At 45.1% G+C, this 16,665-nt stretch overlaps 1 protein-coding gene across 1 annotated transcript in view; it reads right to left on the bottom strand.

The window, feature by feature from the left end:
• Positions 1–468: 468 nt before the first annotated feature.
• Positions 469–16,665, bottom strand: part of SCD5 (stearoyl-CoA desaturase 5) — a 152,434-nt gene continuing 136,237 nt past the window's right edge. Inside the window, exons 4-5 of the mRNA XM_035004668.1 lie at positions 6,037–6,269; positions 469–1,952 (exon numbers count right to left, since the gene is read on the bottom strand). Of these exons, the coding sequence (XP_034860559.1) occupies positions 1,762–1,952; positions 6,037–6,269 (424 nt within the window). The 3' untranslated portion in view covers positions 469–1,761. The remainder of the gene's footprint in view (positions 1,953–6,036; positions 6,270–16,665) is intronic.

Below are 16,665 nucleotides of genomic sequence, written 5' to 3'. Positions count from 1 at the left end.
GGCCAAGAAGTCTGTATCTGACAGCAAGGGCACAGGCGTTTCGGGGCAAAAGAAGGGCAGAGTGAAGAGTTGGGAGGCAGGACTGGAGGGAAGGCGGAGCCCGTCTCCTGTGCCTCTGGTCACTCCTAGTGGGCCCCGCTGGGGCTCGGGGAAGGAAGGTGTCCTTCATGCTCTTTTGGGTGACAGGTAGGAGTAGAGGTGCCCATTCGTCATCTGGAAGCAGCCCAAGTGGCCATACTGGTGAGTGAGAAGTGGAGAATGACACCACTGGGGTTCTGCATTCCAAATAAAACTAGCCAATTTTCTCTCTGGCCTAGGCCTAATGGGATACAGGAGGCCTGGTCTTAGGGGTGTCAATAGTCCAGCGCTCAAATCAAAGGGAAATCATATGGTCGTCATGGAGCATCAAGTACCCTTGAGAGAACATCCTCTGAACAATATTTAAGTATCTGGTCAAGAACACCAACGAATTCATAATCATTTATTGTAAATCACTCATAGTTTATACATTATTAATGGCAAAATAACACTGTTAAACACCTGCTGGATGAAGAACTTCATTATGACAATTTCCTACTGGTATCACTTTTTTTTCAGAAATTTTTAAGTTCCTACATCTTTCCTGAAAAGATCTATCTTCGAAGTGCTCCAACATCTTTCTTTTGCTCTAACAACTAAAACAAAGGGCACGCTGTCCCATTAATTCAACATGCTCTTTACAAGGCAACTTAACACATGAAAATTTTTTTAACCCAGAAGCTGCATAATGATCACTTTATATTTTGCTGCAAAATCAATGAAGGCCGCATGCAGGGGAAACATTAGTAGACACTGAGCTCTAGATAACTGTCGGTTATTAAGATCTGATGGCCTGGTGTGGAAAATTAATATGCTTATTTAGCAGGAGTAGCTAAAGTACATGCATCAGTGGCTAGGATCAATTAGAATATAAATTAGGTGTCTAAACATTTAAATGAGAGCTTAATTTGAGCTTAATTTTATGTCTGGCACATCTGAGTTATACACCTTTAAAATGACAATAGCGAAGAGAACAAAATCAAACACCTAAATAGACACTGATTTATAGGGTCGGCTGGGCGTAATTGGGACACAAAACGAGCTGAGCAGTGGACAGATCTCTTCTGAAGCAAAGACAGTGGAGCATTAATAAGCTATAAACAGGGCCAAAAAAATAAGAGAGCCATTTCCTGTATTGCCATTTTTTTTAAAGTGTTCAATTCTCTTATTTAAAAAACAACAACAGCAACACACACACAAACACATTCACGCAGTAATTACAAAACAGAAACATTCTTTAGTTACTTAGACCCTCTCTTTTGTCTTCTACCCTGCCTCTCTGCTCCTTCAGATAAGGGGTTTAAAAACAGTGCTGGGTTAACTGGTAGAAAAGAAAACCAGTGCTCTCCTGAATCACACCGAGAGAATATTAAGCTCCTTCATCCTGTCAGGGTCAACATCATGTACAAGCACACGACCATGTGTGTTTGATGTATTGTAGCTACAGCGACTAAATCACGTGCTTACACTCTAATGTTAAATCATAGTTACGTTGACGTTAAAAATTTTTTTTCATTGATAGTTGACAATATTTTGAGACAAACAGAAAGTTCCCAAACCACAGAGATTCTGTTCCCTCCGTACCCTCTACCCCCTCCCACATCCAATGAACAAAAGAACTATAGTAACAAGAGCCATGAACTAAGGTGTCAATGGCAGACATGTTGGATGGTGGTTCCATGTTTAAGTGCTGCCATCTCCAGTCTTGGCTTTCCGGGCCTCGATCATCGGCTTGGTTGCCCGTTTGCGGTCAGTGGCCAGCCCCAGCCAGCACATGAGGTCAATGAACCAAGTGGTTGGGTTGAAATTTAAGCCAAATTCACTCGCAGAGTAGTCAAAGGGAAAGGTGTGGTGGTAATTGTGGAAGCCTTCACCTGGAAGACAAAGTGGGCATTGAAATAACCCATCTCCACCTCTGCACAGATTTATTCACCCCCCCATTTATTGAGGGTCTACCATGTGCAAGACATTATGTCAGGCTCTAAGGGGAGCAGAAGACTTGGTGTCTGTCCTTAGGAAGCATTGGCTAGACTAAATAGGAACAGAAAAATAACAAGAAAGTTAATCAGCATAGAGTCATGAGATTAATTTCCCCGTATGAATTGTAGATATGCTACCCTGATTTCCAAGCCTTACTTCGTAGACAAAATGCTAAGTGGCTGATAACAGATCCTCATTTTGATGTTTGTTCGTAAGAGGAAACTAGCCTCTGTGGGCTGGAGGGATTAAAGGAAGGCTCGTTGGGAGAGCCTGGAAAACCAGATGAGTACCGTTCAGATAGGTAAGCAAATGGAGAAGCTGGACCGTTACATGTCCCAGATGGGCTTATATATTATTCTCTCCCTCCCGGTGAATAGCTTTTCCTCCCTTACTTTTTTTTTTAATTCAAGTGTTTTGAGGAGGGATCTCAGGGCTTCTTTCCTCTGACTTTTTAAAGCAGCTTTATTGAGATATAATTCACCATATAATTCATCCATTTGAAGTACAATTTAATGGCTTTTAGTATTTTCACAGAGCTGTGCATCCATCACCCCAATGAATTTTGTAACATTTTCATTACCTAAAGGGAAGCGCCACACTCCTGAGCTGTCATCCCCCAACCATCCCTCCATGCCTCCAGCCCTACTTTCTTTCTCTGTCTACGTGTCAACCTCACTGGCCAAGGTTTGCCCAGATTAAACATTTCTGTGAGGCGTGTCTGTGCGGGTGTCTCTGGATGAGATGAGCATTTGAGTCAGTGGACTCAGTAAAGCAGATTACGTTCCCCAGTGGGGGCGGCCATCACTCAATCTGTTAAGAGCCTGAACAGAACAAATGGTGGAGGAACGGGAATTTGCCCCTTTTTTTTCTGACTCACTGACTGAACTGGAACATCTCTCTCATCTTCTCCTGCCCTCAGACTAGGATTTACATCATCTGTTCCCCTGGTTCTCAGGCCTTTGGACTCAGATTTAATTATACCACTGGCTTTCCTGGGTCTCCAGCTTGCAGAGAGCAGATTGTGGGATTTCTCAGCTCCCATAATCCTGTGAGCCAGCTCCTCATAACAAATCTCTCCCCCCACCGATCCCTCCGCTCCCCCCTCTCTATACATAAAAAGTGTGTATCTACGGATATATACATATATACACACACAGAAATAGTAGGGTATCTATTTAGATTCTACAAATATATATATCTATTTATATTTATATAGATATCCTACTGTTTCTCTCTCTATATATATATGGGGATTTATTATGAGGAAAAAAAAATATATATTACAGTATATACAAAAACTGTATAGTATATGTATATAATAGTATTACATATGTATAGATAGATATATCTGTATATATACGTATAGTGTATGCGTGTGTATACATATATATGTATACTAGTATGTATATATATATATAATGATTCTGTTTCTTTAGAGAACCCTAATACAATCTCTATAGACTTGTCTATTCTGAACATTTCATATAAATAAAATCATACAATATGTGATTTTATAATTGGCTTCTTTCACTTAGCATAATGTTTTCAAGGTTATAGCAGGTATCAGTACTTTATTTCTTCTTACTGCCAAATAGTATTCCATTGTATGGATGTACCCATTTGTATTTATCCATTCATCAATTGATGGACATTTGGATGATTTCCCCTTTTTGGCTATTATGAATAACATTGCTATGAATATTCATATACAAGTTTTTGTGTGGATGTATATTTTTATTTCTCTTCTGTGTAAATCTGAGAGTGGAGTTGCTGGATCATATGGTAACTATTTTTAACCATTTGAGGAACTGCCAGATTCCTCCTTTACTTCTTTTTTTTTTTTTTTTTAAGATTTACTTATTTATTTGAGAGAGAAAGAGAGAGCACAGGAGGGGAGGGAGAGAGGGAGAGGGAGAGAGAGTCTTAAGCAGACTCCCCTCTGAGCTCAGAGCAGGACACCAGGCTGGATCCCACGACCCTGAGATCATGACCTGAGCCAAAACCAAGAGTTGGATGTCTGCCCGACTGAGCCACCTACGCGCCCCGCCTCCTTCACTTCTTAAGTGGGCTGGTCATCATATAGCTCTTCTGTTGACCACAATTGAAGGATTCTGCTCTGCAAAGAGTACATCAGATGGATGGATCTGTGGTTTACCGTTTTCTTTTTAATTCAGGTCTTCTTTACCCTGCCCCTTCCAGCCTCATCATCATTTTTAGTGTTTTTCCTTCACTTGAGTATATATAGAGGTGTTTCCCCCACTATTTTCAGAAGCAGACACTGCTCTGAGAACCCTGGATATACTCCCCATCTACCACACAGTCGGATATAACAGGTGCCTTCCTAGGACCTTAATGAAGAAAACTGACTAGGAGTCCACTGTTGACCTGGGTGGATTGAAGACCAATACCCAGCTCTTCAGGGCCTGTGCCATGCCCGTATTCCCTAGGTTTTCTGGCCCACTGTCCCTACATAAGATGTAAGTCCATCTTGTCCCCCCTTCATCTTCTGAAAAGACTGCAGTGGGGGAGCCACGTCCAGGGTTGATTCTGAGATCTGGGGGACAGGAGGGGGCATGTGGGTGGCTCCGTCGGTTAAGTGTCCAACTCTTGATTTCGGCTCAGGTCATGATCTCGGGGTCATGGGATCGAGCCCCATGTCGGGCTCTGCACTTAGCAGGGATTCTGCTGGAGATTGTCTCCCTCCCTCTCCCTCCGCTCCTCCCCCAGCTCACTCTCTTTCTCTTCCTCTCTCTCTCTCTGTCTCTCTCAAAATAAATAGAAAAAAAAAAAAGGAAGATGAAGGGTGAGGAGGAGGAAGTAGTAGGGGCATCAGAAACTTTCCAAAACACTTTTCTCTCTGCTTAGCCAGTGTTCCCATAGCTAAATTTGATGTGTTTTCTACCTTAGCTTGCTCTTGTCAACATAAGATCCCTGCGGTCTTAATAAGTGCATGACCCTAACACTGTGGTGGCAGAAACTCCTTGCTAGGGGATGCAGAGACCATTACTACTTAACAGTAGGATCTTCCCTTCCTGGTTCAATCTCCATGCTCAAGGCCCAGGCTACCAAGAAGCCCGAGTTGCCTCCATTTACAGCTAATGTTTATTTATTTCTGTGTGCCAGCCACAGTGGTGAAGGCCTTAATGGGTGTTAACACCTATAATCCCCACATCTCTGAGCTAGTTGCTATGATCATCCCCATTTTAAAAGAGGGGATGTAAATGTACAGAAGGGACAAGTAACTTGCTTAAGACCATAAAGCTGGTAATGAAAACAACATTACTGAGGCTTATTTTGTGCTAAGCACTATTGCAAAGACTATGCATTAACTCATCGAACCCTCCCATGACCCCAGGAGCAGGTAAATGCTACTGTTATCCTCACTTGACGGAGGAAGACACAAGGTGTGGAGGAGTCAGATAACTTGCCCGGAGAGTAAGTGGAGGAACCAAGACTCAACCAAACTCGTCAGAATCCAAAGGCCTCGTTCTTAACCATCTTGTGGCACCATGAGATGCCACACTCTTGTTTCTTCCCATCTCTCTGTTTGAAGGCCTTTTTTCCTTACAGTCAGTCATATGATTGGACAGCGGAGGCTAGAATGGTTAGGGCAGTTTAAAAGAAAAGTCAGCTGCTACGCCTCTCAGGAACATTTCCAGGGTAAAAATAAACAGCTTAATTATTGAGCACTTACTATATGACAGACATTGTCCTAAGCCGTGTACATATAGTATCTTACTTAATCTTCATAACATCCCTATGAAGTAGATATCACGATTCCCATTTCACAGATGAGAAAACTCTAAATCAGGGAGATTAGGTGACTAGTCCAAGACCCAGGATTCTAACACCAAAGCCCAAGTTCATCCCATCTGACTCCAATCCACTGCCTCTTTTCACAGATTCCAGAAAACCGTTGGAAAGCTAAGACAATCTGAGCTGTTGTATTTCCCATTGGCTCTCACCCCCCCTACTCACCAATGGCACCCAGAGTGACGAGTGGGTTCTGCCGAGGGCTGATGTACTTGTCGTAGGGCCGGTTTCCATACATGTGGGCAGCACTGTTGACCAGCCAGGTGATGTTGAGGGAGATGGTATAGCGGAGGATGGAAGCCAAGAAGTAGGAATTCCACAGACTCTCTCCCCAGAAGCACCAGGGCACCAGCGTGGGAATCACGAAGCACATGAGCACCACGGTGATCTTATAGTAACTGGAAGGCAGAATATTACACTAGCATCGGGCCCCTGTTGATGGTGGCAGGGAGAGGCTGAGCAAGCTACAGGAAAAGTCAGGAAATGTACCAGTCGGCTCCTTCTGCTCTTTCTGTAGAGGGAACACCCTGTTGTGTGTCACCCTGTACAGGGGTCTCAAACCCATATCCTTACAAGGGCTAGGCAGGTAATCCAAAGTGGAGTTAGGATGTGTAGAATGCTCTGGGAAGTGGTAGGGCCTGTAGCAAGCATACTTCAGAGAAATTTCTTCTTTTGTTTTTAAAGATTTATTTATTTATTTGAGAGAGAGAATGAGAAAGAGAGAGCACGAGAGGGGGGAGGGTCAGAGGGAGAAGCAGACTCCCCGCTGAGCAGGGAGCCCGATGCGGGACTCGATCCCAGAACCCTGGGATCATGACCTGGGCCGAAGGCAGTCGCTTAACCAACTGAGCCACCCAGGCGCCCCAGAGAAATTTCAATAGCAAACAATGTAGTGCTGGTGAAACCCATGTATCTCCAGCTACATTTCTCCTACAGGTCACCAGTTTGACAGCAGGATCTTCCTTTCCTGGTTCAATCTCCATGCTCAAGGGGTAGCTCTTAGCTACTTCCTTCACCTGTCAGTCAACTGGATAATCAGGTTTTCTCCAATGATTTCAAGAAACATGTATTTCTTGAATAATGTCCAGACACATGATTCCATACTAACTTAGCTTGGTACAAAGGTAAACGATCCAATCCCCTCAAAAAATGTTCTCTGCTCATTGGAGATTACGTTCCAAGCCAGCATAAAAAAGTAAACAATAAGGCTAGGCTTGTGCCACATAAAAAGTCATCTTTACAAAGAAAACCATCAGTAGTTTGATTGCCAGACCTGTGTAGCCAGCAAATATTTACTGAGCACTTACTGTATGCCAGGCCATGAATGCTGGTGATATAAAGGCAAAGTCGACAGAGTCCCTGCCCTGGGCTTCAATCAAGTGGAACCACTGTTTCCCGTCCCCCCACCCCCCCAACCCCCCCACCTCCCTGCCGTCCACAGAGCATGCGGAACCAGCTCTGTGCAGGGACAGGAAAGGGACTGTGCTATGAGTTCATAGGTCTTTCCTTTCTGGCCTCACACTGCCTAATCAAGCTTCCAGAAGACCTCTGTTAAGATGCATATGTATGAAATGGGAGGTGGCACAGTGTGAGGGAATGACATTCAAGAGGTGGAAGACTTGAACTTGAATCTAGATCTGATTCTGGATGTTGAACCAGTCGTTTTCTTTCTTTCACTCTCCTCTCGAGCACAGTTAGCTGGTTCCCCAAGAGCAGAGCATGAAGCAAGGGCGTGTGTGGGGGTAGTCTATTCTGGGAAGAGTGAGACAGGGAAGGAGGGAATACCAAGCCAGGGGTACCCATGTTTTGGATACCTGAACTTGGACCTCGATGGGACAGATTACACCTCGGAGTTATTCTTTCAAGGAATGAAAGAAGGGGCTATTTTCCCATTGGCTCCAACTCCCTCCTGGTCAGGGGATGTCACATGGGATATCAGCTCCCTCACACTTCCAAGTCTGCTTGGGTCAGGATGGCTGAGTGCATTTCTGGGAAGCATCTCAGGTGGAGGTGGCAAAGAAACCAGGCAGGAAGTAAGAAATAGGCCGTCCAGCTGAGCAAGGTGCTCTTGGGTTACACCTGGGCCAGCAGGTGGCTGCAGCAACAGCTGGAGTGAAAAGATGGGCAGAGAGTAGGAGGTGGGGCATGAGAGAGGTCCAACACAGGTAGTGATTATAATACCTCCAGGGGTTCTTGTAAGGATCTGATAAGTAATGTATACTATGTGCATATTATGTCACAGCTATTCTGAGACCTTTATGTGTACTGGCTCATTTAATTCTAATAAAAACTCTAGGAGGAAGTGACCATTATCATCACCATTTTACAGAGCAAAGGAAAAGTTATGTAGTTGGGCCAAGGTTACAAGACTAAGATGTAGTGGGACCAAGATTCAGATCCAGGCAGAATCACTTTAGAGACTATCATCCACTTAAAATGCAGCTATCTTATATCCCAGTGACTTGAAAATGGGTGCTGATGTGTTCACCTGTTGCCCAACAAAAAACAAATTTTATGGTAACTGACGCTTGTGTGCAGCTAGCAATCTGAAAAACACTCTTACATACATGATTTGCACATGAAATCATTTAAGTGGAAAGAGGGTGCTTGGGCGGCCAGATGAGTGGACTGCGGCTAGAGGGGCAAAGAACAGACAATGAAGGGACTGGTGCTCTTACGTTGGGCTCCCTAGGGTCACATGCAGAAGGCTTTTGTAGAGTGCTTTAAAAAAAAAAAAAAGATTTTATTTATTTATTTGGGAGACAGAGAGAGAGCATGGCGGGGGCGGGGTGCAGAGGGACAAGCAGACTCCCTGCTGAGTGGGGAACCCAATGCAGGGTTCAATCCCAGGATCCAGAGATCATGACCTGAGCTGAAGGCAGATGCTTAATGGACTGAGCCACCCAGGCACCCCAAGAATGCTCTTGAAGGATACTTGTAAGGAAGGGAGGAAGGCAGGTTGGGCCGAGGCAGAAGCTCACCTACAATGAGTTTTGGCAGATCCAACCAGAACCTCTGGGGCCGGATGACCCTTTAGAGTTATCCAAATGGAAAGGTCTCCCGGCATCATCCAGCCTTTGGCCTTGGGGTGCACCCTGGGAAGGGTGAACCCTGGGACAGGGCAGTTCCATGTGGGCAAGGGCAACTCCCAGAGAGGACAGCAGCTGCAGGCTGGGAGCATCAGCTGAAGAGGGGATCTGGGTGAAGCTAAGGCCCTGGGAATTGGCGGTGTGTGAAGGGAGAGGGGTGTTCTGAAGGGAAAATGGAAGAGGTGCCCAGAGCCATGGGTCTGCTACTTCTCATCTGCACCTCTGAGGAGGAAAGGAAGCAGCTCTACGTTGCCAACAGAAGGCATTTTGCGACTTAAGAAATTTCTTCCCTTCGTCCACTCTCTGCGTTACAGTCCAGTACCTTTGAAAAGAACCTGTCCTGGGGCGCCTGGGTGGCTCAGTCGGTTAAGCTTCTGCCTTCAGCTCAGGTCATGATCTCTGGGTCCTGGAATTGAGCCCGGGTTCAGGCTCTCTGCTTTCGGGCTCCCTGCTCGGCACTCATGGCTCTCTCTCTCTCTCAAAATAAAGAAATAAATAAAATCTTAAAAAAAAAAAAAGAAAGAAAGAAAGAAAAGAGCCTCTCCTAGTCCTGATCTGAGCCATTGTCTTGGCCCCTCATTTTGCTCCTGAAAAGAAGAAGAAGAAAGAAAACACACACACTGAGGGCTTGCTCTGTGCTGGGCACCAGGCTAAGCATCTCACAGGCCTTCTCTCACTCCTCCCAGCAGGCTTGGGATAGACAGTGAGGACCCCAGGCCTTAGAGAGGTGCCATGCTTCCCCCAGGAAGAGGCCAGGCCCTCGCTCTGGCTCTCGGCTCTGCCCCAACGCTACAGAACCCACAGCTCACAGGACTCAGCTTCTGCTCACACCCTGTCCCTGCCTCTTCCCTCCGAACTTCTTAGGGAAGCCACCTGCGGGCCTTGGCTCTGGCTCTAAAAGCCTGCTGTGGAGGGATGGAGCTTCCCAAGTGGGAGGAGAAAAAGGTCTGGGCTTCCCCCCCAACCCACCGCCCCCAGCACAACCCCTGTCCAGCCAAATGTCCTCTTCCTCAAAAAAGACCCTCTTTAAAAACCATTCCAGGTTTAGGGGCCACAGAGGATCTGGGTGCGGCTGCCAGTGGTATGGATCTTGAGGCTGATCTCTGCATCGTTAACATTCTCCCCAGCCATCAGACGGACTCGACACCCTCCTGTGTTGCTGAGGAGCCTCCCTCCTGTGCCTATTCGCGTCCAGCAGCTTAATCACAGTCACTGGCCTTGCTTCAGAACAAGTATGGAGATGGCTCCCTGGCTTCCTTGCTTAATGACACTCAACTCTGAATCCCTAGCCGAGGGTCCACCTGCAAGTCCATGAGGCCTCCAACTCCTAGTCCTTCCTCATCTGAGGGACTTCCTTTCTTCAGCTGTGGTAGGGAGCAGGCTGCAGAAGGGCCATTGACATTGCTCTGTCTTTTCGCTAAATGGGTTTTTTATGTTGTAAAGCGTCATAGAACAGTAAACTACCCAACTCTGCTACTTCCTAGCTGTGTTATCTTGAGTAGATGGTTTAATTGCACTGAGCCCCAGGTTTCTCTTCTGTAAAATGTGGTATTAACAAATTTATTGAGTCCCTACTATGTATGTGTCAGTACTATCTTGGTACTGGAGATATGAAGTGAAAAAATCAGACAAAAATCCCTGCTCTTGGAGAGTAGGGGTATTCTGGTAGGAAGATTTGATAAACATATATATTATGTATATACTATACAAAAATTTACATATATGTATATTCTGGTAGGAAAGAAAGCTAATAAATATATAGAGCATGTTAGTGGTAAATACTAAGATAAGAGTAAAGCAGAGAAGGAGAATATGAAGTCAAGGGCAGGTGCTGCAATTTAAAATAGGGTGTCTAGGGAAGGACTTAGTGACATTACAGCTTTTGAGTAAAGATGTGAAAGCAGTGAGAAGTTAGCCGTGTGGCTAAATGGGGCAGAAGATTCCAGGCAGAGAAAACCACAAGCACAGAGGCCCTGAATGTTCCTAGCACATTCAGGGATGAGCAGGAGAGGTGGGGCTGAAGCGGGTGAATAAAGGGGAGAAGGTAGGAGATAAGAGAAAAATGGTGGGCCGAGTCACAGGATGTCTTGCAGGTCATCATAAGGGTTTCAACCTTTACTCTGAGTGAGATGGAGCCTTGGGCAGATTCGGCTCAAAGGAGTGGGGTGATCTGACTTACATCTTAGCAGGGTCACCCCAAGTGTTGTGTGGAGAATGGACTGTGGGGGGAGGGGCAGAAACAGGGGGTGCAATTAGGATGCTGCAGGAGAGGACATTGACTTGGACCAGGACAGGGGTGGTGGGTGTGAGAAATGGTGAAATTCTGAATATATTTTGAGAATAGAGTGATAGGACTTGTTACCAGACTGGATTGTGGAGAGAGAGGAGTCAAGGATGACATTAACAATGGAGATGTCATTCGCTGGGGAAGGATGGAGGGGAGCTGGTTTCGAGCAGCACATGAGGAGCTCAATCTTAGACCTGTCAGGTGGGAAATGCCCACTACACATTCAAGAGGCCATATCAAGTAGACAGCTTGACGTGCAGGTCTGGAGATCAGAGGTGCTCTAGAGAGAGGTTTGATGGGAACAGAAACTTGGAACTCATCAGCATATTACTGTATGACACTCACACACATACATTTTTTTCATCTGGGTTCCACCATAGTCCTGTGAGGTACTTATTATAACCTTACTTTGTAGGACCTTTCTGGAGCCCCAGAGAGGTCATGGGATTTCCTCAAGGCCATACTGGTTGGACAAAGCATAGGCAGGCTTAAAATACAGTGCATATAACCTGCTACTTACTTGGCTTACCAAGAGCAGGGCACAGGGGATAGGTAAACTTACCCAGAAGTAAACCAGGCTGGAGCGTGTGACCTAGCCATTGCCCTAAGAATTGCACATATCCAAATAAAAATGTCACCTCAAGGTCGGAATGCTACACTCCAGCTGAACTGAACTTCTTCCCATTCCTCAGGCACCGCCTTCTCTCTGTCTCCTGTGTCTATGTCCTCGGCCTGGCTTACTTGATGTTTCCAAGTATCAGTCTAAATGTCACCTCCTCTGGGGGGACTGCCTCCATCCCCCAGGACAGGCCCTGTCCAGTGTTCCTGCTGCATGTTGTACTTCCCAACTCTCACACTTGTTGGCTTAGTGGGTGGCCTCACCCACGAGGTTAGTGGTCTCAACCCTGGGTGCAAATTCGAATCAACTGGGTGAACATTTAAAAATGACTGATGTGGGGAACCCACTGCAGACTGGCTCAATCAAATTGGAATTTCTGTTCCGGGCACTGATATTTTTAAAGCCTCTCCATTGCAGACATTGATGGTAGCCTCCCTAAAATCCACCCCTGTCCTTTCTTTCTTGCTGGAATCCTCTGATTTTGTTCAGATATCCAACTGCTCTCCCTGCAGCCAAGTCCTTCAGGGAATGTGAACTCTACCCACGATGTGAGTCCTGACTGGTTTGGAGCAATCAGTGGTGATCTTATTCACTTTCCCAATAATTAATTTGGAATTGGTCAATAGTGGTCAATAAGATATGAAGGGAAAATGGGTATAATTTTTTAAAAGGTAAATAACAAATGTTGGTAAAGATGTAGAGAAATTAGAACCTTCATGCATTGCTGGTGGAAATGTAAAATGTTGCAGTTGCTAAGGAAAACAGTTTCTCAAAAGGTTAGATATCAAATTATCATATGACCCAGCGATTCAACTCCTAAGCGTACATTCAGAAGAATGGAAAGCAGGGACTTGAACATACACTTGTATGCCAGTGTTCATAGTAGCGTTATCCACAGTAGCCAAAAGGTGGAAACAGCCCAAGTGCCCATTAATAGATGAATGGATAAACAAAATGGTGTGTGGATAGACAGATAGATAAGATAGATAGATATACATACATACAATGTATATGTGTGTATATATGGATGTATATATATGTATAATGGAATATTATTCCACCATAAAAAGGAACAAAATTTTTATATGCTATAACATGCATGGATGGAACTTGGAAACATGCTTAGTGAGATAAACCAGACACAGAGGACAGATATTGTTTATATTTCCACTTACATGAGGTACCTAGAATAGGCAAATTCATGAAGACAGAAAGTAGGATAGTTGTTCCTAGGAGCTAGAGGGAAGGGGAAAGGGAAGTTTAATGGGTATAGAGTTTTTGTTGGGAATGATGAAAAAGGTTTGGGTATAGTTATTGGTGATGGTTATACAATATTGTGAATGTACTTAATGCTGCAGAATTGTACACTTAGGGTTATAATGATAAATACTATGTTGTGTATATTTTACCACAATAAAAAAGAGCGAGATGAGGGAATGTTTTCTCGACCACGGAAAGTACACACGGGCAGAGGTGGCTTCTCTTTTTTCACAGTGACCCCAGGACCTGCTACAGCCATCTGTGACCGTGACAGGAAGAAGACTGAGAAACAAAGTGGACCCCTTAGGTTGACGGAGCAGAAAGATGGAAAGGTCCTTGAATGAGCTACTGAACTAACCAGCCCCAGAGTGGCTTTACCCCTGACATCTTACTCTGGGACAAGCCAGTTGAGTCAGGACCTTCTGCAGAGTAGCTGAGCTCAATCTAGTAGACCGCAGGGGACGCTGACATGCCATCTGGATCTCCTCACAGGGGAGAGTCACTAGCAGTGCTGCTTCGCTGGAGGGAGCTGCCCTGCCCTAGGTCATGCCCTCTCTTAACAACCCCTTCCAGGGACTGGCCCTATGTAAGGCGTGTAATCCATTGTCCAGGCCTGGTCCCACTGCCTCATCTCTCAATGACTCTGAAGAGTCACCCCAACTTCAGAACCCACAATATGGTGGGCTGAGGCCTTTGATGGGACTGATGAGGACCCAGCTTCTTCCCTCACCCAGTCCTGTTTCCGACACTTCTTCCATAGGTGTTGACCCTAAGGAACCTCTCCAGTCCACTTCTTACAACGTAATATCCACCTAGAGCCAGCTTCCGGGGTAATCTGTCCTGTGACGTGAATATATTGCTGGACTGGCAGAGTCCAGCAGAAGGCCGCTCTCCAGAGCCTAGCACAGGGACTTGCACAGAGTAGGCACTCCTACTTATTTGTGGAACAATTAGTGAATGGTTCTTTGGTTAATAAATTACTGAGAAGCTCTCAGCTTCTCCGGAAAATAAAAACACTACAGTGACTCAGTAGGACACAGAGCATGAGAGATAAAATGCCAAGGTTTCCAAAAAACACAAACCACACGATAAATGTGCCGCCTGCTTTTGGGTTCCTCATAAGATGCTTATCTCTTGGATTGGTGCCAACACAGGACTGTGAATATGAAACCAACAACTTGATTAAAGACATTCGTGCTCATCAGGCCCCAAACCCCAGCTTCCAACAAAGGCTTGGAAGGCTGTAAGGCTTCATAGCTCCAGTTTAAAAGAATGATTTCTGAGCATGAGCTTCTAGGTCATTTTCTGAGCTGCCAAATACGGCAAAACGTTGGCAATATTTAACAGCCACTCTAACAGGTTTTGTCTTGGTTTGGAATGTGAGTGGCTTCCTCTCTGTGTTTCTGTGGATACTCAGACCCTGAGATAGGAGAAGACTCCTAGAATCATCAAGGGAGAAAAAGAAAGGGTTGGTATGAATCCAAGAATGACCCAAGGGAGAGTAGTTCTCTTCCACATATTTGAAACCAGAGATCCACAGGTTTGAGTCCAAAACACAAGAGCCAAAGCACTCAAGCTCACCCGACAAGTAGCTCTGAAGCAGCTTTCTATCGCCTTAAAGTGACAGTTTTCAAGAACAGACCCACAACAGATATTGGGAACCTTCCCCATTCCCACCACCAATTCCACAGTGGGAAGATGCTTTTCAGCATTTAGCTCAAGATAAGAGGTCCATTTACACAATCCAATGCCATCACACATCATGGTGCCCCAATCCAAGTAAGTTTCAGTGATAGGACACTAATGAAGATAAGGGCCCCCATCTTGCAACGTTGTCAATGCTTCGAACACTATCTTTATTCCCATAAACTGGATCACAATAAAGAGAACCGAAACAGAGGGGAAGAATGAAGGGGGGGAAATCGGAGGGGGAGATGAACCATGAGAGATGATGGACTCTGAAAAACAAACTGAGGGTTCTAGAGGGGAGGGAGGTGGGAGGATGGGTTAGCCTGGTGATGGGTATTAAAGAGGGCACATTCTGCATGGAGCACTGGGTATTATATGCAAACAATGAATCATGGAACACTTCATCTAGAACTAATGATGTAATGTAAGGTGATTAACATAACATAATAAAAAAATAAATAAATAAAATAAAGAGAACTGAAACATTAAAAATAGACTTGAGACTTGGGCGCCTGGGTGGCTCAGTCGGTTGAGTGCCTGACTCTTTGTTTCAGCTTAGGTCATGATCTCATGGGTCTCCCTCTGCCCCTCCCTTCACTCTCATGCAAGCACGAGCGCTCTCTCTCTGAAATAAATAAATAAATAAACAAATCTTAAAAAAAAAAAAAAAGACTTGGGGCACCTGGGTGGCTCAGTCGTTAAGCATCTGCCTTCGGCTCAGGTCATGATCCCAGGGTCCCAAGATCGAGCCCCTCATCAGGCTCCCTGCTCAGCGGGAAGCCTGCTTCTCCCTCTCCCACTCCCCCTGCTTGTGTTCCCTCTCTTGCTGTCTCTCTCTCTGTCAAATAAATAAATACAATCTTTAAAAAAAAAAAAAAAAGACTTGCGGCCAAAAATTTGTTCTATGGAGAAGAAAGGATTTAGGATTTCTTCCATTTTTCCTTCCTCACCTCCCAAATCTGAGTGTGCTAAGCATCTTAAAACTCTTTTTTCTTTAGATGAAAAAGAAATTGCTGTTCTCTGCCTACAAGCATTTCCTATTGCTTGACTAACCCTAAGCCCAGCGGTCCAGAGCCAGTGGTGTGTGAGATCTCCAGAGGGAGAACCATGAGAACGTGAAGCAAGGGGAAATAATCTGCCCACTGCTGACTTCTGAGGGGGGCTGGCCTGAGGAAATGCAAAAAGAAGTAAACACCACCATGGGTGAGAGAGAAATTACAGCCCCACAAATGGATCCTAATGATGAGCGATGAGCTGTCACTGGCATCTTGATTAAATATGTTTGGTTTTGTGATTTCATTTAAAGCCTAGCCAGAAAGTCATTTTCCCTACAACTTTTGCATCTTGTAGGGAACCAGGCAAAATCATCTGGATGCTTACTAAACATTCATTTAGAGAACAGATAATACGCCCTGGCAGTTTGTAAATGGAATGGAGGGAACTCTCCCCCGCCCCAACCCCCCCCCATGTCCCCTCTGGCATCGCCCACAAGGAGGTGAACAATGTGATTCGTTTGAATGCAGATGTGAAGACAGAAGCCCCCTGATAGGGGAGCTCTTTGGAGGGTTTCAGAAAATCTTCCAGACTCTTTGAATTGTTTGAAAATGGGCTCTGCTGCTGTGCTCTCGATTTTTACCTCTCTGGTGTTTCAAGGGCTTTAAGTGAGAGAGCTCATGATGACTGCATTTGAAGTATTCCCTGAAAATCGTGATCATTCCAGATTTGGCTTTGACCCTCAATTAGTCTTGACATCACTTTCCCTGTGCTACTTCATAATAAGCATTCCCATAGAAGAAAATCTTTTAATTGGACTATCTAGTTGCATAATCGTCGTCTTCCGGACGCCTCTC

This window comes from Mirounga leonina, unplaced genomic scaffold, assembly GCF_011800145.1.
Source record: "Mirounga leonina isolate KUSES-001 unplaced genomic scaffold, KU_Mleo_1.0 Mir_129, whole genome shotgun sequence".
Lineage (NCBI taxonomy): Eukaryota > Metazoa > Chordata > Mammalia > Carnivora > Phocidae > Mirounga > Mirounga leonina.
The sequence above is the reverse complement of the archived record's forward strand: the minus strand, read 5'-3'. Positions and strand labels throughout refer to the sequence as shown.